The sequence below is a fragment of the Electrophorus electricus genome, chromosome 24, assembly GCF_041902795.1.
Source record: "Electrophorus electricus isolate QZ-2024a chromosome 24, ASM4190279v1, whole genome shotgun sequence".
Lineage (NCBI taxonomy): Eukaryota > Metazoa > Chordata > Actinopteri > Gymnotiformes > Gymnotidae > Electrophorus > Electrophorus electricus.
In genome coordinates, this window is record NC_137520.1 from 13072712 (window position 1) to 13097102 (window position 24391).

The window sequence follows — 24391 nt, forward strand, 5'->3', positions numbered from 1 at the left end:
TACTGAGGCCACCTCAGCCATCCTTCCACTGGCTCCCGAACTGAACCCCCGCCTTCCTGTCCAACTGGGCCTGCCTCCTCTGCAGGCTCCGCCTCTGTCTCCTGTCCTCAGCACCACTCCATGGTCTTCTTATTCTTCATTTGTTAGGCAGGAATTATTAACAAAAACTGTGATGGTTTACTTTTTTTTCCCTCATCGCCCCAGTGTCTTGCCCTTAAAAATGGACTTGGCCACGCTGACTGCTCAGATGAGCACGGCTGTATGTACGTCGTGTTGCACCGCTGCCGCTCTATTGTGATTGGAGGGGCCGTGAGACTGCCCACAAGGTGCCAGGCCGCTGCCAGGAGCGCCATGTCCCGCTGTTAAATGCAGGACGTTTGATACTGTGCAGGAGTTAAATGTGAACGTCTGGTAGGTGAGAAACTCAGTCATCAAGGCTTGTTTATTTACGTGATTCACTATACACACACAGATACTGTACAAAAGGCATGTTGGAAGCGTTAAGCTTTACGTGCAGTCAGCTTGTTTTGACTGGGGATGTGCTGCTGCCCCACTCCCCAAACCCAGTTATTTATTTAGGTGTGAGATGAGAGCTTGTCCAGGTTAAAACCATTAATGATTTGAGAATGAGACTCGTGAGAACATACCTGTGGTCTCATTCGGTGCCATGACTAACCCTGAGAGCATGGCCAGAGATGTAGCATCATAGTCTTTTGTATGCTGCGTTTCCCTTTAGCTACTTCTGTTTTTGTTTTATTTTTTTATACAGTCAGGAAAAAAAAACAAGGTATGCCCAGGTGGTCCTGGTTTAGTTTGGATGTTGTTGGACGAACTGCACTACGATTTTACAAAGGTTTTAATGCTCTGTTTGCTTTGAGGGGAGGTGGAGGATATTTGTACCATATCTGTAAGCGTCCTGTAAATGGTTCATATAAAATAGTGTATCTCTCACTCTCTCTCTACCTGCTTATTTGTAAGGTAACATTTAATCCACAACTTTCTATGATCTGTTTTTATCATAGATTTTACTAGAAGGTGCTGAATAGTCACCCTTCTGCCGTTCCTTTGAGTGGGACAGGAGGGACCGGCCTTCCACAGCCGTGAGGTGCTTGTTCTGATCTGCACTTTATACCAACCTGAATAACGTCACAGATCAGCGTCCGTCACACTCCTATCACCAAATGATGGTCCCTAAGGAATGTATAAAATTTAAAAAAAAATGACGAACGCACACGATAGGAGCGTTAGCTTGTCGAGTTCCGGGTGCGGGTGGACTTCGGTGTTTTGGTTCCACCAGGGAGTACCGAAGCCCAACCAAGATACACAGTGGCTCTGTAGCAGTGCATTTAGCTAATGGATGTCTGTATTCTGGAAGTCATATTGTGCTACTGAGTATAGCTGGAAACAGATGACCATTGCTGATGACAAAAGCATGCTTAGATCTCTAGAGAATGTGACTGTCCATGTTTTTACTAAATGTGCTCTGTCGAACACTGAGGGCTTGATCTTGACCCACATAAGGAAAACTAGTATCACCTTTTATTTATGTATTGTGTTTTTCACATCTTTTTGCCTTTGTGTGTGGAACATGCAGAATACTCTTACAGCTAATGTCTAAGGAGTGGGAGGGATGTTGGAACAATGTTGGTCAGACCACCTACTGGATGAACCACACTGGTGTGTAGACCAAACAGCCAACCTAACTGTCCACGTTTGGTGTGTCCGTATGCTGTTCAAACAATCTGCAACCATAAATAATTCTGAATGCATATCTTTGGGGGATTAATTGAAATTGTACATAAATTATACATTTTGCTTTCTTATTACAATCTCTGTTTTAATTTACCAAACACAACTGCATCTTATAAACAAACCATTTAGTATCAGCTCCTGCCAATTCAGCAGCATCTGCTGGAAGTGTAATTACTGCAGTTTCCTTAGCTAGACATGCAAAATTCCAGACTAAAAAACTTTTTACAGCTACATTTCTTTTAAAACTTAGCTTAAAGCTAATAGATCAGACATTAAAACAACACCTAGTGTAAGTACACAAAGGACTGAGCGTTTCAGAAACAGAAACTGGGTACATGTACATAAACCAGAAATCTAGTTCCAGTTCCTGTTCCATATGGACATGCTCCTAATTATAAGCGGGATTGCAAATCAACCATCTAGTTTCTGTCCCTGCTGAAAGCCTTTATTAACTCGTCACAATCCACTTTTTGGGTCAAACAATAGACTTTATCACAAGTTTTTAGTACAAGTATTTCCTGAAAAGCAAAATATTTGGTTGAGTTTATAGCTCAAATCAAGTGGCTTTTCCAAAGCACAACATCTACAATGTAAGTGCTCTTGAGAATTAGTAATACTGAAAATAAATATACTTAAAATGCATTTTATTTTCTTTTACAAGAAATAAAGCAGACAAAGAAAATGGATCAGGGAAAGGAAGGGGGCAGCTGTATATAAAGTAAAGCAACCTCTGGCATCATCAAAAAAATATGTACAATTCAAAATTATATCCATACAAAACATGCCACATACAATAAAAATGATCATTTATCTTCCCTAAAAGTAGCTCTGCTGTACAGGTGCAGCATCTTTTAAAAAAGTAGGTCACGTTAAAAAAAAAAAAAAATAAGCAATCTATTCTTTATTAAATTAGAGGATATGCAGAAAGACCTTAAATTAAGATAATCCAACAGAAGGTAGGAGTTAGGTTAAAATCCAGTGAGTTTTATAATTAACTTTCTTTGACAAGATACACACAACAGATTAAGTTCACCAATTCTGCTATTAAGTTCACCAATTCTGCTATTATTTTAAACTGTCTTCAGGAGTATTCTAAGCAAAACCATTTCAGAGTGCAATTCTCAGGTAGGATTGGGGGATATCACTGAATATTGAAGTCATACCATACACTGGCTATACTGCCATTTCACAAGTTATATAAAACACGTTCACTTCTACAGGGAGGAAAAAAAATAACGACACTAATCATTTCAGAAACAGTATCATCTCAGGAACTTCATGATTTTCTATTTAGAGAATTTACTTATCAAATGGTGACCAATTTCAAGGACAGGTTTCAATATTTCAGGTATTTCACAAGCAGTAGCATAAATAATTGTAAAAGAAGAAATATATGTGAACAATATTACATAAATACACAAACGCTATGCACCATTCTACTGCTTTACCCCCCCCCCCCCCCAATGATCTATTTGCATGATGACATTATCCAGACTACATAGCAATGTGAATCCCATCTTGAATGGTCTAATTCACCTCAACCACTCATCCATGTCATTGGTGAACACAAGATAATCATCACACTATTGTTAAACTGTATATGGTCTTATAGCAAAAAATGATAATAGAAAAACAGGTAAATGCAAAACACTCTGATTTCATATACATAAAGATATTACTTCGTTTGCCATTTTACATATATTTATAGATATTTATATACACATTTAATCTTTCTGATAAAATGATAATCCAGTGGTTTTTTTTTTTATTCCATCAATTTTATTTCTCTACAATTTTGATTTTATTGATTAAAAAGGGGATGTTGGAGAGCTTTTGCCCCTCATTATATACAGTTTGTACATTTCGTTATTTATTTTTCATATGAGGTCATAAGTCCGGGAGGAAGGAACAAAGCAATATGCATTTTGTGGAGACTTTGTTCAGCTCCCTACTCTGAAGACTCATCATTATAACCGTTTTTAAATTACTTAAGTATCAAAGAAAAAACAAAAATGCCCTTTTAAAAGTCTCTCTCTGCCACTGTTTTAAGAAACCACAACAGTGTCAACAGTGATGACACCACAATATAGGGAGCGCGTGCACGCACACACACACACACACACGCACACACCGACTGTGGTCAGGCAGAGAAGGACTCACTACAGTGAGTTTACAACAGTCCACTAATTATTACCAAAGAAGGTGTGTATGAAGATGTTCCATTTGGAGTAAAGATCAAAATGTAGAATCTAATATGAACATGAAAACATGCCAATCGTGATAGTAGTCTTGCATCACAAGTTACTGTTTATTAGTCAAGAGCCTGAAGAATCAATCGTTTTGGTTGAGGGTCACGGAACAAACATTTGCCAAAAAAAAGAAAAAAAAAAGAAAAGCAAACCCAAAAAAACGCATGTGATTCTGCTTCACTTTGAGGTTTAAGCTATGAAACCTGTCGCTCTCTTTGCACAAAACCCGCCGTCCTAAGCAATGCAAGAATGGATTTGCTTGTGCGTTAAAAATAAAAGAAAAAAATATCCAGGACTGAAGCTGACAAAGGAAAAATGGCTACATGAGATCTACAGTCACTCAGACCAGGTGGTCTCCTACATTTGGACACCCATTTGGTGTTTGATTGCTCTAAATAATGCGTGATGACATAAATCGGTAAAACAGGCTCTGTCATTCGTATACTGATGTTGCAATGGCTCACTACTGTAAATAAGCAAAACAGACAAGTTTCCCTGCTGAACCGAGAAGGCAACTGCCATGAGAAAACATCCCTGCCTTCCCCTTTCCACAGTAGCACTTAACAATTCAATACAAAGCAGTCACTTCCCACAAACTCAATGAGGTAGACTGGGTCAACCGAACTCACCTTTAAACTCAATATAATAACATCTGGTGCCTTTTGAGCCACAGGTCAAATAGTATTTAAACTTTATATTATCTTACATCTCGTCCACCACAGATACATAGTTCTGATGTGAGCCACTCCAGGATTGTCTTGCCAATATCCATGCTGTCAATCTTCATTGATGACTTGATGCGAGGATGTTATTCTGGGGTGACGGTGGTAGGAAAAAAAAACAAAACAAAACAAAAACAACAACAACAACAACAACAACAACAAACAAAAAATAAAAGATAGGTCCAAAGCTAAAGTGTATTATTAGTTCATTTTTGAGTACTTAAATGGCTTTAATCAAACTTTCTTCACTGAGTTCTACCCTAAGTGTATTGATATGATAAAGAATCAGACATTTTGGTAGATGTAGAGAGGATTGATTCCAGCCAGAGTGAGCTTATTGGAGGGCAACAGTAGAGGAAATAGGAAGGAGGTGCTTTTGGCAAAGGCAAGTTTTAACAAGAATATTCAAGCACACCATTGAGCTCATCTGAAAATGTTGTGGCTTCAAAACTGACTCCATTCAAAGCTTTGGCTCTTGATGTGAACAACAAGATCTTGCCACTGACAGAGAGCAAACGTTCTCCCCTCATTTCGGAAACAGCTTATGACCTGGGTAGTTAAAATTATAAGAGGCCGTGGCGCAGAAGTGTTCTGGCATCAGGGAGTACAAAGGTGAGTCGCACACATTCCGTCTCCCTGTTTAGTTCATCCACTTCCGGCAATTCCAGGCTCCACAATGGCAGGGGATTTTGTGCTGATCGTCCTCGAAGTCAAACTGATAGTCATATGTCAGCTAACAGTCCATCAGAGAGCATGGAAAGGAGGACACACGGTAGGTCATTTAACGCACATAAAGCATATACACCATTTCAAAAACTGACTTGAGATGCAAAGCAGCAGGTTTGTCCATGTAATTCTTACCTCTTCACCCTTGGGGATCCTACGACTGGAAATGATGATGATCTTGTCCTCTTTGTCAAACGTCACAACCTCAGCAACACAGTTGGGTGCACAGGAATGATTGACGTAGCTGTCAATGATGAACGCACATGCACACACACATGTTCCAAATGAGTCCCACATCATATAGAGTCTGAGATAAGACCAGAGTACAGCAAAAAAACCCACACTGAATCTTACCGGGCAGGGCCACCTGTGAGGGTGGCATCGATGACATGCTCATTATTGATGCGGAACATGTAGATCCCACGATTCTGAAAGAGAACAAATATGAATGTATTGATAAATCATGCAATCAGACGCAGGACAAATTTTGAAGGCATCCAATTACCTGATACAAGAACAAGTCTTAATGAAACATTTCCAAAGAGTCAGAAAGAACCAAGTTGCCTTCATTTTTAAGTTTACAAACCTGCTCCTCATAGATTTTTTCCCGTCGGTTTGCCACCTCATTACGAATGATGGTGCCAATGTATTCGATGACCATAGTGTGTTTTTCCAGATCTTTAGCTGCGTACAGGCCCAGCCCTTGGATCCGGGAACGAGCCAGGTACACGTTATTCTTCCACTCAGTCTTTAGCCTCCGGTACTGAGAGGACTTGGAGTGAACAAACTGCTTGCTATAGGGGGTGTTGATCTCCCCTGTGAACGTGCTCTGGTAGGCTTTGGACATACTGGTGCTGTTCAAAGTATGGGGCCTAGAGCCAAGAAATAAGTAAACAACAACAATATAAAAAAAAACAAAAAAACAATTAGAACTCAAACATGGAGAACTGCTGATTTTTTTTAAAAGTATAAAACCTTTTGTTTGCATTTATATTATTTCTTGATCAATGGTCATAATACATGCTACATTTGAATCCGACAGGGTATGGTGGATTGAAAGTGTATGTATGTTAGTCGAGTATTAACGTTTTAAGACTTACCTTTTGCAGTGTGTGAGGATCTTGGGTTCGGAGCGTGCACAACCAGTAGGGTTAATCATGAGAGGGAGCTCCATAAGAGGATGGCGCCCATATCTGAACATGTAGTTCTGACAGTTTTCCACCCCTGGAAGCTAAAGAACGAGAGGTTTGGTAAATGTGCAAGGTTAAGTCAGATCTTGATCTCTGGCTCATCAGTAGTGAGCTGCGCTACGGTGTCTGACGGTACTGCTTACTGATTCGGTGATGCGCATCACAGCATGGACAGTGAGTCCGTACATCTCCTCTCCCTTTACGTGATCGGTGAACAGTTTGAGCATAGCTGCATCTTCACGCAGCTTGGAAACCTTCTGTACAATTTTGTTCCAGATGCCTGATGTTAAAAAACAAGATGGTAGGATTAAATCGACACAAAGACTCATTCGCACCAAGTGCTCAATCTTTTTTTTTTTTTTTTTTGAGGGGGAGGAATATGAAATGTTATATACCATCTGGACTACTGTCCTTGAAGTGCATGTCTTCCTGTCCAGACTCCAGCACACGCACTTCAAACAAGGGTCGACCATCCTGCTCGCTGATGCGGCAGCGGTAGCGGCAGCGGCGGTTCGGCACGCGGGTGCTCCAGTAGATCCGTGTGGCCTCGTACCCCACAGGGAAGATGGCAGTGGGTGAGTGGAAGGCGGCCATCTGAGAGGGCAGGAGCTGGCCGACCGCGTGGAAGATGAGGCCGCCAACCCGGAACAAGTGTATGCGGTCGCCGCGCTGCAGGATGCTGGCGATTTGCTTAACCTCGTCCCGCTCGATATAGACTCGGCGGAAGACAGCGAAGTTGCTCAGCTCCTCATCGCTGGGGCCCTTCAGCTTGTGCTGCGTGCAGAGCATGGTCTTGTCTTTGAAGAACATGCAACGTGCCCGGATGGCGCACGCAAAGTGGTAGACGTTGGGGCAGCGCAGGCGATTGCAGCTGTTGGTGGCACCTGTCTTCTGGCAGTAGGCGCAACGGGTACGCAGGCCACGGCGGAGGGCCACCTCCACATTGATGAGCGCGCCGCCCTGCGTCTCATAGACCTCGGTAGACCAGAGCGCACAGTTGAGGTGCACCCACAGGTCCACGTCGATGTTCAGGAGGCGGGCGGGGCCGTCCGTGGCTCCGTCGCCCTCCTCGTGACAGAAGCAGCACTTGCGCTTGTCACGCGGCAGCTTATCCGGACGTAGCGTGATACGCAGGCGATCCATGAGCTCAGACACTTCCCGGCTGTTCTCCTTCTTAGAACCACCCTTGCGGATGGTAATGACCAGATGAAGTCTCTTCCATCGCACACCTTTCCACTTCTTGATCTTGGGACGCACCTCCTCATCCTCAGAGAAGGGCCTGTTGCGATGTTTGATGGGTCTAGGGGAGATCTCCATCATTGGGGAGTCTTGAGGCATGGAGGAAGGAGCAGCACGAACTGTCTCTTCCTCCGGCGGAGCAGCCAGAGGAGAGAGATGAGCCTCTCCGGGCTCAGGTTTACCAGGAGAGCTCTGAGACTCTGATACTGAGACAGCTGCAGGCTCCATCTTAATGAGAGCACTTAGGCTAGAGGAGGAGATTGACCTGAGCTGAACAGAAACCCCAAGGTCCAGTTCCGGTTGAGGGTCAGGGTGAGACTGAGTGATGGGTTCAGGTTCTGCGGGCGCTGGTGGTGAAGGTGGTGGAGATTCCTCAAGAGGAATGATGGGAAGGTGCCGTACATCTAGGTCTGATACATTGGTCATGTAGCAGTGCTGAGCAGGCTGGTCATCATGCTCCGGGTATTCCTTATCATTAACCAACATTTCATTAATTTTGGGAGAATATATGTCAGGAATAAATTCAGAAAAAACTTTTGTATTGCTGCACTCCCAAATATACTTCCAAATATTTTCATTTACATAAAAATGTAAAATGTACATCCTTCCCATATATAAATCAAGTTTTTAAAAAACTAGGCAAACAACCTGTTTGATTAGAGAAAGTATGTCAATTTGCTTCTTCAGAGTACAGCCTGGCAGGGTTACGTCAAACTGCCTGAGCCATTCCGCGTCTCGGCTTGCAGACTGATCAGTCTTCACACACAGGCCTCCTAAATCAGAAAAAAAACAACAAAAAAAACCCCCACATCTAAAAGTATTTAGAACAAACCAAAAATAGAAGACCAAACACTCTGCAACGTAGTCCACTCAAGTTCCAAAATTGTCACCAGGTGCCAAAAAACATTTATTAGACACTATAATCAAACTCCTTTATTCATATTTATAAACCAATTTCTTGTATTATTAATGAATAATAAAGTACCAGACAACTATAAATACTCATTTCACATGCAAAACAGCTTGGACCACGACATACAACAAGACTACTATTTAAATCAGGAACGATCCAGAAAACAACACAAATCTCCTAATTTATTGCACATAAAAGTTACCTGAATTGGAGGAGTCGGGTGTTTTCCCAGGACCGACACCACCTGCCCTACCAGGACTCTGGGGGAAAGCCACTTCATAGGAGCCAGGTATACGCATGTGCAGCAGTTGGGCAACCGCCACCATCACAGAGTTCAGATTCTATTTGAAGACCAGTTGTGGTCAAGTTAACACAGGAGTTTAATGGTATAGTTAAGAGGATTCAGACAAACCGAAGCTTAAATACCTTGGCTGCAGCTGCCGAGAGAGATAAGGTAACAGACACTTCGTTGCTCCTGGCTCTGTCCCAGGTGCTGGAAGAGGAGCCACCTTTCCCTTCTACTGTCTCAAAGGGTTTAGTCTCTGGGAAATCTGGACATTTGTGAAGTGGGGAGGGTGTGCAAATGACATAAGATGACTCAGTCATGTAAGAACAGGACAGCAAATGAAAGTTTAGGAATATTAACATCAGAGAACAATGACAAAACATACTAGGTATAGCAGAACGGGGGATGATGGGAATAACAGGGGAAATAGCCCTTTCTTCCTCCTCTTCCTTAGGCTCCACTAGATGAGGAAAACGTGATATGTCATCACCAAACTGGCTTTCAGGTGACGACGCAGGCACAATGCTGTCTGGAGCATCACTGTCATCATCACTCTCCATCCTGAGGGTAAACCGTTCATGAGTTTACTGACGTGCTTACATAGGATTTCAGGAGGACTAAAGCAAACTTCTGCTCTGTACAACATACCTCATATCTTCGTTCTGGTTATGTGGAGGAGTGGGGAGAGCTGCTAGTATATCCACACTCTTCACCTCCTCAGGAACAGGGTCTTAAGGGAAAGGAAGAAGCAGTCAGTTTGGTTACTTTGAACCAGTTTCTAACACTCAGCTCTCACTTTGATCCATCTAGGCAAGCTAAGGCATTCTTGACATGTTAACATTCTTACCCAATGTGTCCTCTCGTTCCTTCTTGTCTTCTGCCAGTTCATCTACTGTAGTCACGCCATTTAAAAGTTTGTGCTGCACCGAAGGTGGTGGAGTCGGTGGAAGAGATGATGGAGGTGTTGGGGGATTGCTGAGGTTATTCTAGTGGAAGATGATAGCATTTTCAGGGCACGACACAGAAGCAAAAAATGTCTAACAAGTTAAACAGGGGCAACTTGCGAACCTACAGAAATCTGCACAACTTCACAAAATTGTTGCAAACAAAACTTAAGCCCAGGATTTTCTCGTGGGGCCAAAAAGTAGTAGAGCATTCTGGGATTTATACATAGAAGGAAATTTACTTACCTTAGTGAGGAGTTGGGAATAGTAGTCTGGAATATTGTCTATTACTGCATTTCCAAAAGAGCCCTTCAACTGAGTCTTGCCATTAGCTGGGCTGCTGCCAAATGGAGCAAACAAATCCAGACTAGCAGTAATAGAGGGCTCCATTAAAGGAAGCAGAGAGAGACCCTGTGGGTAAAATGAAAAGAGGGTTTACTTATGGAATACTGTCAAAAAGATGTGTAATAAAACACTGCACAATTAAGCCAATTTTCATAATTAGGTGAAATGGGGAAAAGGAATTAGTCCTTACTTGTTTAAGCTGTTTCATTATTGCTTCAGTTTTTCCAACCTCATCTTTTTTAGTTTTCTTCCGAGAGTTTGGTCCACGCTCACCAGCCTTTGTCGTGCGCTTGGTCTTTGCTACAGGAGCTCTTTTGGAGATTGACTGAAGATCCTTTAAAAACAGTAAATAAAAAGAAAGGGATTAGAATTGAAAAGTATATTTTTTGATGTTTGCTACCACTTCTTTTTTTCTTAAATGTTGCTTGCTTTTACCTCCATGTTGCGTGGTGTTCCCTGAAGTTTTTGCTCCAACATTGCCAGTTTGCTGTTTATATGACCATTTATTTCATTGTGAATTCCATCAGTTGGCCTCTGGGATGCCAACTGAAGATTCTTGGTTCGAAGGAGCTTCTGCAAAAGCTGCTGTCCTGTCTCAGTTTTGGGGATTTGGGCAGCAGGATCTCCTGATGGATTTCCAGGACCAGATGCAGAGCTGACAAAACTACCAGCATTACTGTTACTAACCATCTCACCAGTTATTTCTCGTTTAATAGCTGCAGTAGGAGCCTCTCCACCATTGCCTGAGTCACACTGAATTTCTCGAGGTTCTTGTTTTATGTTTTGCAGTGCGATCTTGCATGGATATCCTTCAGTAGTTACTGCTGTTGAATGAGATACATTATCAGCCACAACTGGAGTTGATGGCTGTTGTGGGAAGCTCTCATTGGACCTAGGAGATGGGCCATTAGATGGAACAGGAGTGCTCATCATTTCAACATTCTGGCTCTGGGGCTCTGACTTAAGACCCAATAAATCTTGTGGAGTCTTTGCCATTGGAGATCTTAGCGGTGAGGCAGCTGATGTTCCTATGTTGTTAAAAGGGCTGCTTTGGCCAACAGCAAACTCTGATCTAGATGGAGTTGACAGGTGTGTAGAGTGAGATGGGGTGCCTGAATCCTGTTTACTGAAAGATGCTGGGCTTGAGCCAGCTTCTTGAACAGTGGAGCCAGCAGGAGAACCCACATGAGAAGGAGACGCCTGAAAAGGACTAAGTGCCGTCATCCCGTGAGACTGTTGGCCTGGTGGAGTCTGAGCCATGCTCATGATTTGCCTTTGCTGACTAGAAAGAGGGCTGCCAGGTGAACCTTGAGCCATGAGTTGACGAGGAGACATTGGCCTGGCCATGTGACCAAGAGGTGCTGTGCGAACTGGACCCAACATTGGTCGACTCAAAGGCACCTGTCCTCTCATCATTTGATGCTTCTGCATCATCTGCTGCTGTTGCTGGACGCTGCTGTACTGAGGCGAGGCTCCTTGTGATGTCTGTTGCTGCAGTGATCCAGTACCCTGATGATACTGTGGAGTCATGACAGAAGACTGGCCCATTACTCCTTGGTGATCTGGAGATCCCACTGGACCTTGTTTACCAGCAAAGGCATAGGGGTGTTGCTGCTGTGTCTCAAGCCCTGGCATTCTTGGGCCAACAGGTTGCCCCTGTGGACGCATTTGGGCCTGTGCCTGTCCCTGCAATCTCAGAATCTGGCCCTGCTGCTGAGCTTGTCGCTGAGCAATCATTGCCTGAATTTGCTGCAACTGCTGGTTAGGAGGCAGTTGACGTAGTTGTGGGTTCTGTGCAATGAAGGCCTGAATGTTAACAGGAGTTCGTATCTGTCCAGGAGGGGCACCTGGCCTTGGGGCCATCATGACTTGCTGACCTCTGTTTATTTGCTCAAGCAAGGCTTGCTTCTGCTGCTGGAGCAACATGTCTTGTTGATTCGCATTTCCAGCCATTACAGATGGATTCTGGCCACTTTGTTGACCTAGCATGCCTTGCATTTGCTGGGGAACACTCTGACTTTTTTGTTGTGGCTGTTGGGTGACATAACATATCTGCTGACCTTCTTGTTTCCCTGGTTCTGCATTAATAGAATTCTGCCTCTGAAGAACAAGCTGCATCTGTTGTTGCTGTTGCACTTGAGGTTGTATTCCAGCCTGCTGACTGCCAACATAGGCATGTTGCTGCACCTGGCCAGCATTTTGTCCCGACTGCTGCTGTTTTGCATGTTGCTGTTGAGCCATATAAGCAAGTGCTTGCTGTTGCTGTCCAACTGCTCCAGGCAAATCTCCACCTGGCAACTGTTGAGGCATCTGGATCGGAACGGAGGGTCCGCCCTGCTGTGGTGGGGTTTTAGGGCTGAGAATTCCCGCATCTTTAGGAGCAGGGCTTTGAACATCTTGTGAGAGAGCCGGAACTCCCTGCTGCAAATTCTCAACTTTGCCCTGAACGGTGCCTGAGGGGGGCGTTCCCAGTGTTACTTGTGGTTCTAAGGGGCCTACTTGTGCGGGTTGTCTCTGCTGCGGCATTTGCTGCTGTTGGAGCTGTGCTAGGTTTTTCGCTGCATTCTGCTGAGAAAGAAGCATTCGCTGTGCCAAAACGTTTTGCTGCTGAGGCGTAAGCTCGGCCTGCGGTCCTCTAAGAACATGTTGTGGTCCACCAGGTCCCTGCTGATTCATCAAACCCTGAGGTCTCTGAAGCTGCTGCACAGCTTGATTTCCAGCCATGCCTTGTTGGCCCGGCATAATATTCTGATTTTGAGACAGCGGCTGGGCCATGAGATTTGGCTGAGGCTGCCCGACTCCCTGATTCCCCATAATGCCCTGAGGAACCTGCAGTAGACTTTGTTGATTTTGCTGGGTAGATATTAATCCTGGTTGAAGATTTGGCTGTTGCTGTCCTATTAATGTGTTGCCGATCAAAGCCTGGGGTGGCTGACCACCCACAGCTCCAGCCTGTTGACTCAGAACACCTTGTTGTTGACCTTGATGTGGCATAGGCTGCTGTCCAATCAAAAACTGCTGCTGCTGTAATTTCTGAACCATCTGCATCCTTTGTTGTAACTGTCGGTCCGGAAGAAGTCTTGGGTCTGGTCCTTGTGCACCAGTGCCTTGTGGGAAGAATCCACCAGGTGTGCCAGTTGGCACAGGACCATGTGCCCCAGCATGATGGGGTTGGGCACCCGTGAATGGATGCACTTGTGGCATTCTAACAGGCATACTTCCTTGAGGAATGCCTCCAGATACTTGACCCATCATTGGTGCACCTTGTTGGCCCATCATCATCTGGCCAGGCATCTTAGAAAGCATATGGGGACCCTGGTTGGAAGGACCAGGTGCTAACATGGAGGAGCTCTGCTGATGCTGCTGCTGTTTACTTCTGTATTCAGCAATTAGATTTGTATGCTCCTTCTGCTGTTTACGTACCTGGGAGGGTAGAGATGAGACTTTAATGAAAAAGATATTTATCTGGTAGATAAACAGGCATACAAAACAGGCCATTTACTTGTTAGTATGAAGGCAATGTTTGCCCACCTGGTCCAGTTGTTTTTGGATCTTACTTTGCTCTTCCGTGACCAGTTTTAGCTTTTCAGCATCGGCCTCTGCAAATTCACGCCCCGCTTTCTTAGCAGTGCGCTGCTTAGCACAAAGAGCTTTGCGAGATTTGCGATGGGCTCCTATCTGCTCCTCTAAGAACTTCAGTTGCATCTGTAGCAACTGCTGGGTGTGCACAAGCCACTCTTCATACTGGTGCTGCTCAGCATCATCTGTTTTGCAGAGGGATTTAAATGTGGCATTATAAATGTTTAGACATTCTCCTCCAATACAATATGTATTGTGGTAGAAGGTAAAGATAGAAAGTACTGGATTTCATCACAAGTACAGAACATACTAATGATGCCTTGGACAAACTGGGGAGGATTAGGTCGTGGCTGAGCCTGGTCACTGCTTTCCCCCTCCTGAAAACAACAGAGTGGCACAACTTTCAGTAAATCAAGGGAACTAAAACAATGGAAACTGAATTTAAAGGACATTCGTTTACCTTAGATGATCCAGGTCCAAGATGGGGTTGAGGGTCTCCACTTCCTGGGGTTGAGGCCAGCCTCTGAGCTAAAATTGTTACTTGTTGCCTAACCCAATGAAGGAAAAGGATGTTAAAAGTTAACCAATGCTTTGCAAGATGACTGTACGATATGGTTCAATATTAAACACAAGTACCTATTGATCCCAGGTGGTACAGCCATGGGGTCTTGAGTCAATACCCTTTTAATGCCTTTCAGTGCCACCATTTTTGCCTTTGCAATAGGATCCATTATGTCATCAGTCATAAACTTATCCAGATCTGCAAGAACACAAGGCAACACATACATGTAAAGATGCACCGAGGCCTCAACAAATTCAAAAGCCAAAAGATGCACAACACATCAAAAATACCTTTATCAGGGAAGAAGGTGCTGGGGAGAGATTGTTGTTTTGCCAGGTGCTGAGGTAGTGGTGCTTGCTGCTGTGGATTAAGACCAGGGTGTATGCTAGTTGGCTGTCCACCTCGCATCACACCTTGTGGCTGCCCCATTGCTACAGGTGGAGGCGGGGGCATTGCTGCACTAAGTAACCTCTGCTGCTGTGGTGTAAGCATATTAGGAGGCCTTGGTACCATTCCAGGTTGACTCACAACACCCTGAGGTGGACGATGATGTGGTAGCAAAATCTGATTTGGCCCTGCAGAAGGTTGTTGCTGATTCTGAAGATTATGAAGGTGACTGCCCAACCCTCCCTGTAGAGAATTCATTTGCTGCTGTTGCTGCTGTTTCTGAAGCTCTTTCTTTTCATGCTCCAGGAGGTCCTGAATCAGTAAAGGCAGTTCACTTGCCTCCAATGAGCTTTCTACTTTGTCAAGATCAACTGCAGGTGAATGCTGCCCTCCACCATCTGGTAGGCCAAGGGGGTCCTCACTCAAGTCTGGATGAGTAGTATTTGATTGAAAAGACAGTGAATCATCTTGGGTGGGAAGAGGAAATGGCACACCACCTAAGCGTACAGTGCTGAGTGACGCAGATGAATTCTCTGGCTGAGTCGAGGTTTTGGATGATGTCGCACTAAGAAGCAAAGAAACAGCCTGCCCCATTTCATCTTTAACCACAGTCTGTGATGACTGCTGTTGCTCAACCAAGCCCTTCTCTTCGAGTTTTATAGAAGAGAGTCCACTGTCATCTGAGCACTCTGTTTTCAGTGGTAGCGAAACACTGCAAGATGTGCTCTCAGTTTTTGAAGGTTGTGTAGGAACTGTGAGTGAGCCCTTGGCAATTAAACTTACTTTAGGTTTCTCCTCTGTCTTAATTTCTGTGCTGACAGCGGTGCTTGAACCTTCTCCTTCTGCTTCAACCAGTCGCAATTGGTCAGAAAACACATCCTTAGGATCACCTTGATCAAGTTCAGGGTCCGTGTACGCAAGCAAGTCAAATTCATCACTGTTGAGCAGATCATCCAAATGTGGATCATTTGTTTCGAGGTTGTCAAGGTTCCCCAAATCATCATCCCCTTTATCAGGATCCAGGTCGAGTGCAAGGTCATCATCTTCTACTCCAGCCTCTGCTCCTGTATCTCCCAGGTCTTTGGCAGCAAAAGGGTCCTCAAGGTCAGGCTCCGGTAATTCAACAGTAACCTCAGCTGACTGCTGTGCTCCTACGGTATTACTCCGAGAACCCTGGTGCTGGGTAGCAGAGTGGGAACCAGATGTGTTTGATGGGGTAATTGGTACCTGCTGGGGCTGTAATTGGGAAGGAGGGGGAGGAATATTGCTCTGCTGAGGAATCAACAAGCCCATGCCAGTTTGTGGTATCCCAAGTCTGGCATCTTGTCCACCCTCTGCCCGAGAATCAAGAGGAGGAGGCAAGTGTGGTGGAACAAATCGAGCAGATACTTCTGGCTGTGGTATAAACATACGAGGGCGGGGCTGAGGTCCCCTTGGTAAAAACTGGGGCCCCAGTGGTATCCTCTGGGCATTATGCTTTAATTCTATGAACTGTGGTGGAGGTCCAGACACACATGGTTGCACGGTCTCTGTTCCAGTGCCCTGCACCACAGCAAGAGAATTAGGCATGCCTTGTATACCCTGCATATTGAGGGGATTGTTCATAGAAGCATTAAGGTGATGTCTGGGCCCAATCTCCATCATGGATGGTTGCGAGAACCTCCGTGGACCGACAGTCTGGCCTTGCCACTGTGCAGGAAACGGCGGCCGTGGATACATGCCCTGGGCGATATTAGGGCCAGCTTGCCTAAAGACAAATATTTTGACATTTATATTTATTTGATTTATGCATTAGTAAACATGAACGTGCTTGAAATGAGGCACATGCAATATTCAAGAATTCACACAGTCAGAGGTACCTTAAAATATTATGGTCCATAATACCAGGTGTTCCAGGTAGGGGTGGGCGACACAGCTTCTCCTCTACTGCTCCTATAGGCAAAGCCAGCTTGCCAGTGACGGCTACCTGAGCAACAGCTGCTCTATCCTAATTTACATATTCATAAGGGAATTAGGAAACCACAAAAACTAGAGATTACCTCCATATCCCAACAACAAAAAACAATATGCAAACATTGATACACAAGATATTTAATACAGTAAAAATGCTGCATATGGTAGTAAATGTACTTTATATTTACTGCCATATAGATCTTCATCTCAGGAGAATCTGTTAATGAAGCATACCTGTGGATAAGGAGGTGGTGCACGTTGTGTTTTATCTTGCTGATAGACTGCCATTTCACCTTCTTGCCAATTTGAGGCATTATTACTGGCTGTAGTTGCCTCCTTCTCTTGGCGGAGTGAGTTCCTCTGCATTTTCTGCCTGATTAAAAATTCTCTGAGTCTCTGTCTCTGCAAGGAAAAACAAAAGTGTTGAGCATCATACTTAACCACTTGCCACTAACAATTTTGAATCACTGGAGTTGTTCATATACCTGTCTATGCTTTTCAAGCTCAGACGGACTAAGGCCAATGAGAGCCTGATCTTGACCAGCTGAAAGGTCAGGCAGTTCTTGTGAGGCCGGCATGCCCGGCAGATGTGGTGCATCTGGTGGCCGCACAGAAACGTTGTCTTGGTTTCCAGATGGTAGCGATATTCTAGCATTTACTTCCGCAGCCATGATTTGCGGCTGGGGTGATGGTTGTTGGAGTTGGACCTGAGCTTGGTGAGTCATCACTTGCTGTTGGGCCATTGGTTGTTGCTGACCAATTTGAAGGGCACCCATACTGGGGCTGAGATTAAATGTAGGGGGCCCAGGGGGTTTTCCAGTGAGCGGATCCCCTACAGATGGTGAACAAGGAGGCTGCTGGCTAGGGTGAGGGGAGCCTCTAAAGGAAGCCTCTGCTGAAGTTGTCCGAGGAGGTTTGTGTATCGAGGTAAAAGGGTCTGTAGACTGAGGCCGTGAGGGTGGCCGAGAGTATGGGTCTGGAGACTGAAAGCGCTGAGCAGCTGGCGACTGCACCGAGTGTCCATCATTAGACAGCATTGCTGGAGTGAGAGGTGACTGAGAACTGCCTTTTGAATGAGGGCTAGAGGCCACTTTTGGATAAGGTTCTTGCTGTGGTACAGGCAGTTTCTCATGTAAAGGGGATGAACCGTCTCCTGATTGTGGCCGGGGTGTGAGAGGAGGTTGGCCATATGGATCAGAAAACGTAGAGGGAGACTGGCGATAACTCTCGGAAGGATGATTGGGGGAGGCGTTAGGTGGGAGGGGAGCAGATGAGCTTCCAGAATCCCCCTGATGCATACGTGGCGTCATAGGAGCTTTGAACAAGCCATCTCCAGAGTCCAGCATTCCTGCTGGGGAACCAGTGCCTAGTTCCTGTCGGCTGATAGAGGCACGTGGAGAAGGGGCACTCATGTCTGCCCTGTTTTGCCCCATTCCAGCTGGAGAAGAAGCCACAGCAGAGGGAGAGGAAGATGAAGCGTACTCTTGTCGACCAATTCCCTGCTGACCACGAAAGGGTTCTCCTTGGTGAGTTGTGTGAGGTGGGGAGAACATGGGGGATTCTCCTTTCCCACTAGTTTTGGGTCTAGGGCTCTCAGGGAAGTGTACAGGTTCCTGAGAGGCCTGCTGAGTCTGGTGTGGAAGGACCTGCTGCTGTGGTTTAAAAAACGGGTCAATCTGCTGGGCTCTGCGAGGAGTCCCTGGCTGCATATCAAGAGATCCATGACTGGCTGGCCGTCCCTGAGGAGCACCCTGTGGGCCAGGTAAAGGGAAACCTGAGGAGGCCTGCAGGGGACTGGAGGAAGGATGGGAGAAAGGGGTGGATGGTTGAGATTGAGCATGCGGGGACTGGGATGGGGGCTTATAAAAAGGCTCAGTCTGAACATCCGTTGAGCTTGAAGACTTCAGAGATCCGTCTGGGAAAAAGGCTGTAGGTGCAGTATCTGGGGTAAATGGAAAGGGGCTCTCGGCAGAACTAGGCTGAGAAGGAGTGGAAAGAGACCCAGAGGGCGGCGGAATTTGAAGGTGCAGATTAGGACGTTCTGTTTTCACACGAACTGTCTCGGTTTTAATAGGTCTCAACACCTGACTCTCAGCCTGCTGTGGAGAAGAGCACAGAAAGTGTTGAACATCAGAATTATTTGAAGCTCACATTACTGAATTTTGAGATGTCATCCTAAGCTCTAATTTTGTTTACTTTTACTGAGAGCCACAACGTGTTTAACAAATCATTGCATAAGAGTATCTGGCAATCACCCTTAGGTCGTGTCCTTTTTTTTTTTTTTTTTTTTTTTTTTTTTTTTTACAGTTGTTAAAAATTTGTCTTAAGAAAATCATGCTTGCCAGTTCTCCTTACAACAAGCATGTCTTTTGTGTTGTAATGAGAAAAAACAAAAAACAACCCCAAAATAAAAAATAACAAATGCAAAACCTATGTGGATATTTCTTTTATATTTCTGTATCAAACTCTGATGCAGAAACAGGTATGAATAAAAACCTTTACCTTCTGTGCCTTGCTGATTCTCTGAGCTGCTCTGTTATCTTTGGCCTTTTGCTAGATGAAAGGAACACAAAAGAAAACAGGTAAGTATCAGTAATTAGTGATCTCTTGGGATGTCAACATTATGTCCATCTCTTACCAGATAGGGAACCTTGTCTGCAGCTGATACTTTCCTCCAAACCTTCATGATCTGCTTGCAGCGACTGGCCCAGTCTGTACACACACACACAAAAAAAAAAAACCCCACACCACACAACACAACCCAGTCCTCTACTTCAGTCATTTTACATAATTACAGCTTTGGATAATTGCCAATACACAATTATTTATGTTAATTACACACACTGTCATAATTCTGTGAAATTTAAGAAGGTTTGGGTTTATTACATACCAGGGTAGTCTTGCTTGAGGTTAGGGAAATTTATGTTAGCATAGAGCACAGGAGAAATAGTAGACAGATTTCCAAGCTCCTCATCTTTCTCCCAGCGCTGCAGACTGCGCTGGTTATAAGAGAGGCCATCACCCTCCTGTTCAGTAGGAGTTGGAGGAGTAGACGGAGTGGCTGGAGTAGATGGTGTTGCCCAAGGGCTGTCCTCATCCTGCTCTGGACTGAAAAGTCCACTCCGGTCACTGGAGGAAACAGACCAAACTGATGCATAAATATCAAAAACTAAAGAAATCATTTGAACAGTTTGAAACAGTAAAATTGAACGTATCCATCTCTCACCGCAGGTCAAAAAACGGGGATTGAGAAAGTCCCTGAAATGACTCTGTTATATTAGCTGAGGGCAATGAGCCAGCAGCACCTGTAAAAGAATCAACTAAGTCACGGTCAGGTTGCACTTTCATGTCAGTGGCAAGTACAAGCTGGCAGGTGTGCAGACTGTCTATCCATACCTGGAAGGTTTCTTTGGGGCAAACCACTGCGATTTGGCTCCCCTTCTAAGACAGGCCTCATGCCAGCCTGAACTGTGCCACTTTGAGAACTCCCCTCCAAGGGTCCAAGTACTTTCTGGAAGAACTGCTCAGAATTCTGACTTTCTGTTTCCTGTGGAAGACCTGGACGCACCAAAAAGCAAAGGTTTTACAAACCAAGTTTCATAATCAATGTGAATTTTACTAGCTTTTTATAAAGAGATTCAAGTTATTGCAGCTTCTACCTTTATTCGTTTGTGAATCTGGACCAGGTGTATCATCAAAACTCTGAACTTGGAAAGAAGGCTGTTCACCTGTTCCTGGCACCACTAAAACACAGTGTAACATTTTTTGTTGTTGGGTTTGTTTGTTTTTTTAAATTAATTTTCAGCAGATAAGTTCCAGAAGCCAAAGATCGGAACATTTCATAGCAATGCAACCTACTTTTTATCTCTCCATGAGACTTTGAACCATCCGCCTCCTGCTTAAGCTGCACCGAGGATGTAGCTGCTCGTTCCCCAGCCTCGACTGGAACAGAACGTACATGGATGTAAAAGCTCAGGCAGTGTACAACACCATAACGGGTTACATTCAGATTATCCTGTTAGTTCAGGGTTAGTACCTGATTCAGGAGCTGCAGGTCCAGCCAGAAGAGCAGGTAATGAGGGTTTCAGAAGGCCCTGAGAAGGTCTCTGTCCCGTAGGGGCCAGAAAAGCCCTCTTACTCAGGTCGAGCAATGTCTTTCCAAAGAAAGCTTCCTGTAGGTATGCAGGAAACATGTCCTCCAACTTGCTCTTCTTTCTCCCCCTACGCTTTTTGGCTTGCTCACCTTCTCCTTCCAAAGCCTTAAGATCAGGTGGATCCATATCAGGATGAGGGCCTTAAATGAAAATACATAATGAACAATTATTTCCTTCCATTTAAACATGTCTGTTTAGACTCAGCAGTTGCACATTGATTCCACACTCACCTTCTTCAAGTTTTGTCTCAGCTGCCTGTCCTTCAGACACACCATCCCCAGATGCAGACAAGCTTTTTCTCATCCGTGTGTGGCATTTTCTTTGTCGGACCATGAATCCACCGATCCCTACAACAGAGCAAAAGGGGTTTCTTTATGACAGTGACGCATGTTCTGTGGTAATAAAGAAACGTAAAAATCACTACCAGCAACAAATTATAAATCAAGAGGGGCTGTAGTCACCTGGCCTGTATGGTTTTCGCTTCCTCTTCTTTCCTTCATCAGTCTCTTCTACTCCTCCTTTGAGAACCTCACAGTCAGCAAGGCTCTCTGTGCCTCCATCCATCCCAGGCTCCTTGTCCATTCCTCCTTCACGGTCTGGGCTTCCAGGAGCTTCCAGTTTGGATTCACACTCTATTGACTCAGCACAGCCTGGCAACAAAAAGACCAACATTTCAGGGATGACAAATCCCTGCTGTCCACACCATATTCAGATATTAAGGTTATCAACTTATTATAATTTATTCATTCTATTTAAACTTGTTCATGAGTTAAAAAAAAAAAAAAGATTCAAAGATTTACTCCGCAAAGCAAAGCTAAACATTTTTATTTAGGCAAATGATGCATAAATTACATACACTGGATACAGAAGCATGTGCATATAATCCGATAAAAAGAAAAATGTACAAGTACACACCCCTACCTTTAACCTCATCTCCATCACCCTCGCCCTCTTTCAGCTCCAGGCCATCAGCAGCTCCCTCAATACAAATGGTGCCCAATCGTGAACGCCGCTGCCTGCGCTTATGCAGAGGAGACATGGAGATGCTGCGCAGTAAAGACATGCCCGTCTCCGTCAGCCAGACCCCCTCTAGCCGGTAAAACTGCGGCTCTGGACGGGTAAAATGTCCGATTAGGTTAGAACCGTTTACATAACATTTCGGGAATGTGTGTACAGGTAGGAAACATTTCTCACAGGTTTTCCAGAAAATTAAAAACATACCAGGCTCTTTTATCTTGAAGGCAGAAATCATTGGAGACTCCACTGCAGAAAGTCAAACAAAGACATGTAAACACTCAACGTTACAGCAAATGAGGGCTTATAGTACAAATACAATTTATTTATACACTAACAAAACCAGTCAGCTCAAGTTCCAAGAAACTCACCAACAGGTCTGGGAACATACGGAGTGCAAGCAGTACAGGCAAAGCCTTCGTCTGAAGCTTGCTCCACCTCATCCTCAGTATAGAGGCTCTCACATACAGCATGTACCCATCTACAGAAAACCAACAAAGAACTAAAACCACTGTACTCAAGCTTCAGCTTGCCAGTATGATCAATACCACCACCCATTCAACTAATTAATCTGCCCACAGTCCATGTGTCTTATTAGCACACACAACTCTCACCTGTCACAGTGCTGGCACTGCAGTAGCAACTCTTCCTCCATGAAGTTTTGCCGACACACGGGGCACGTGACCAGACTGGCACAGGGGCCGCAGTGATTGTAGTTATTCTGCCACTCGCAGTGGAACCCGGGTGAGCTGGCCCCACAGTGCATGCAGCACACACACCTGGAGCAGACAGAGCACTGGCAATGTTACTCTTCGGTTCTTTTTATGTCCAGTTAGGACACTAAAACAGATCAAACGATCAATAGGAGGCACATCACAAAGACAAATTAGCAAAATCACTTATAAAACAAAAAGAAAAAATATTTAAAAGTTTTCTTCAGTCCAGAAACGATGATATCTATACGCAATTATGTTCGTACAGGCTTTCAGTAGAACAGTGAACATATTGGGGAAGAAGAGAGAGGTACCATTTGCACTTCCAGCCTCCCTTGGGCACAGTGTGCAAGGGCGGGTCCAGGCAGTAGGTGTGATAGCTGACATCACAGTCATCACACAACAGCAAGCGGGAAGGATCGGATGCCTTCCCACAGACTTCGCACACAATGCACTCGAGACAACGCCAGCCTTTTCTCAACATCATCTTGGTGATCTAGGCAGGTAATGGTGAGACAAAGCACATACGTTAGTGCTGTCTTTACATCAAACAGAGCACAAAACTGTAGTATGCACAGAGAGTCAGGGCTTACCTTGCTGTTCACGCAATATGGATGATAACACTGAGAGCACTGTGCACAAGCTAGCAACTGGCCCTCCACACCTCGTCCGAAACTGCCACAGACTACACACATGTCCTGGGAGGCGGAGAAAGGGTACTTTCAGACCTTGCAAAGCCAACCGTTACAACCTGAGCACTGCGACAATATAAACCAGACACAAGAAAAGAATGAAATCAGGCTCATTACCTGCAGCAGAACAAACTTATCAGTGTTGGAGAAGAGAACCACAGTATTCTGCATGGTATCATCCTCCTCCTCCTCCTCCTCTTTGCTCAGTCCAGTGTCTGCAGTCATGGTTTGCTATTCCAATCGAAAAAAAGAGGTTTAGGTTAGGCAAGAAAATAGTGCTTGTACTTGACTGTCATTTCAGGCTGCACAAATACTACAAAAATACCACACATGCTGTTTTGCTTTGTTTTTTGTCTGAAATGCATTAGAATGCACAAGATATTATAATGCACACATAAATGCTGTACCAAATCTTTGATAATCAAACTAGTCCAATTAAATTTGGTAAAATCAAATAAGTCCAAGAAAGAAAAACAAATTCACAAAACCAAAAAAACAAAACAAAAAAACAAACAAAAAACCCCCCACAGTTGTGCTGTACACAGCACTCTTATACTTCTCTAATATTTTAATATCCTCAAAATATTTGACAAATATTATATGCTACAGAAAATCAATAAACAGAATGAATTGTTTATCTAACTGGATAAATGCATTTCGAGAAGCACATGCCCAAAAAATAAATAAACTACAAAACACACAGAGTATGTCAGAAGGGGACCTGGCAGCTGCAAGCATTGCAACAGCTACATACTGCCGTTACATCAAAAGTATGACTCAGCATGTATGCATAATTAAAAAACTAACAAACAAACAAATAATCCTACTTTTGGATACAGGAGTGCAACTTACCAAAAAGGCATCGATGCAAGAGGCCATAGCTTTGAGGCGTGATCGCCCTCGTCCTCTTCCAGCACCCCCACCTCGTGGTCGTCGTTTCCCTGGGAAACCACCACCCCTTCCCTGCAGAG

At 44.5% G+C, this 24391-nt stretch overlaps 2 protein-coding genes across 6 annotated transcripts in view; one reads left to right on the forward strand and one right to left on the reverse strand.

The window, feature by feature from the left end:
- Positions 1–1823, forward strand: part of acvr1ba (activin A receptor type 1Ba) — a 13027-nt gene extending 11204 nt beyond the window's left edge. For all 3 annotated transcript variants that reach the window (XM_081707058.1, XM_035522286.2, XM_035522285.2), the window contains exon 9: positions 1–1823. This exon is cut by the window's left edge and continues 279 nt beyond it. The gene's annotated coding sequence lies outside the window, so the exon portion shown is untranslated.
- Positions 1824–2379: 556 nt separating this feature from the next.
- kmt2d (lysine (K)-specific methyltransferase 2D) overlaps positions 2380–24391 on the reverse strand; it is a 30114-nt gene continuing 8102 nt past the window's right edge. Inside the window, exons 13-54 of one of the 3 annotated variants that reach the window (XM_027021325.3) lie at positions 24273–24383; positions 23538–23651; positions 23322–23426; positions 23043–23224; positions 22630–22794; positions 22387–22496; positions 22223–22264; positions 21923–22111; positions 21463–21651; positions 21232–21348; positions 20884–21141; positions 20706–20789; positions 20507–20590; positions 20244–20405; positions 20074–20152; positions 19738–19976; positions 19486–19559; positions 19350–19400; positions 17333–18946; positions 17082–17249; positions 16754–16881; positions 14798–16641; positions 14582–14705; positions 14406–14493; positions 14256–14322; positions 13898–14130; positions 10802–13789; positions 10557–10700; positions 10268–10432; positions 9925–10063; positions 9726–9807; positions 9463–9638; positions 9218–9342; positions 8994–9132; positions 8527–8651; positions 7035–8346; positions 6783–6919; positions 6550–6680; positions 6036–6321; positions 5804–5877; positions 5585–5693; positions 2380–5456 (exon numbers count right to left, since the gene is read on the reverse strand). In XM_027021325.3, coding sequence (XP_026877126.2) covers positions 5364–5456; positions 5585–5693; positions 5804–5877; positions 6036–6321; positions 6550–6680; positions 6783–6919; positions 7035–8346; positions 8527–8651; positions 8994–9132; positions 9218–9342; positions 9463–9638; positions 9726–9807; positions 9925–10063; positions 10268–10432; positions 10557–10700; positions 10802–13789; positions 13898–14130; positions 14256–14322; positions 14406–14493; positions 14582–14705; positions 14798–16641; positions 16754–16881; positions 17082–17249; positions 17333–18946; positions 19350–19400; positions 19486–19559; positions 19738–19976; positions 20074–20152; positions 20244–20405; positions 20507–20590; positions 20706–20789; positions 20884–21141; positions 21232–21348; positions 21463–21651; positions 21923–22111; positions 22223–22264; positions 22387–22496; positions 22630–22794; positions 23043–23224; positions 23322–23426; positions 23538–23651; positions 24273–24383 — 12846 coding nt within the window. In that variant the 3' untranslated portion in view covers positions 2380–5363. Of the gene's footprint in view, positions 5457–5584; positions 5694–5803; positions 5878–6035; positions 6322–6549; positions 6681–6782; positions 6920–7034; positions 8347–8526; positions 8652–8993; positions 9133–9217; positions 9343–9462; positions 9639–9725; positions 9808–9924; positions 10064–10267; positions 10433–10556; positions 10701–10801; positions 13790–13897; positions 14131–14255; positions 14323–14405; positions 14494–14581; positions 14706–14797; positions 16642–16753; positions 16882–17081; positions 17250–17332; positions 18947–19349; positions 19401–19485; positions 19560–19737; positions 19977–20073; positions 20168–20243; positions 20406–20506; positions 20591–20705; positions 20790–20883; positions 21142–21231; positions 21349–21462; positions 21652–21916; positions 22112–22222; positions 22265–22386; positions 22497–22629; positions 22795–23042; positions 23225–23321; positions 23427–23537; positions 23652–24272; positions 24384–24391 lie in introns of all 3 variants that reach the window. The other 2 variants (XM_081707057.1, XM_081707056.1) reach the window with 2 other exon arrangements.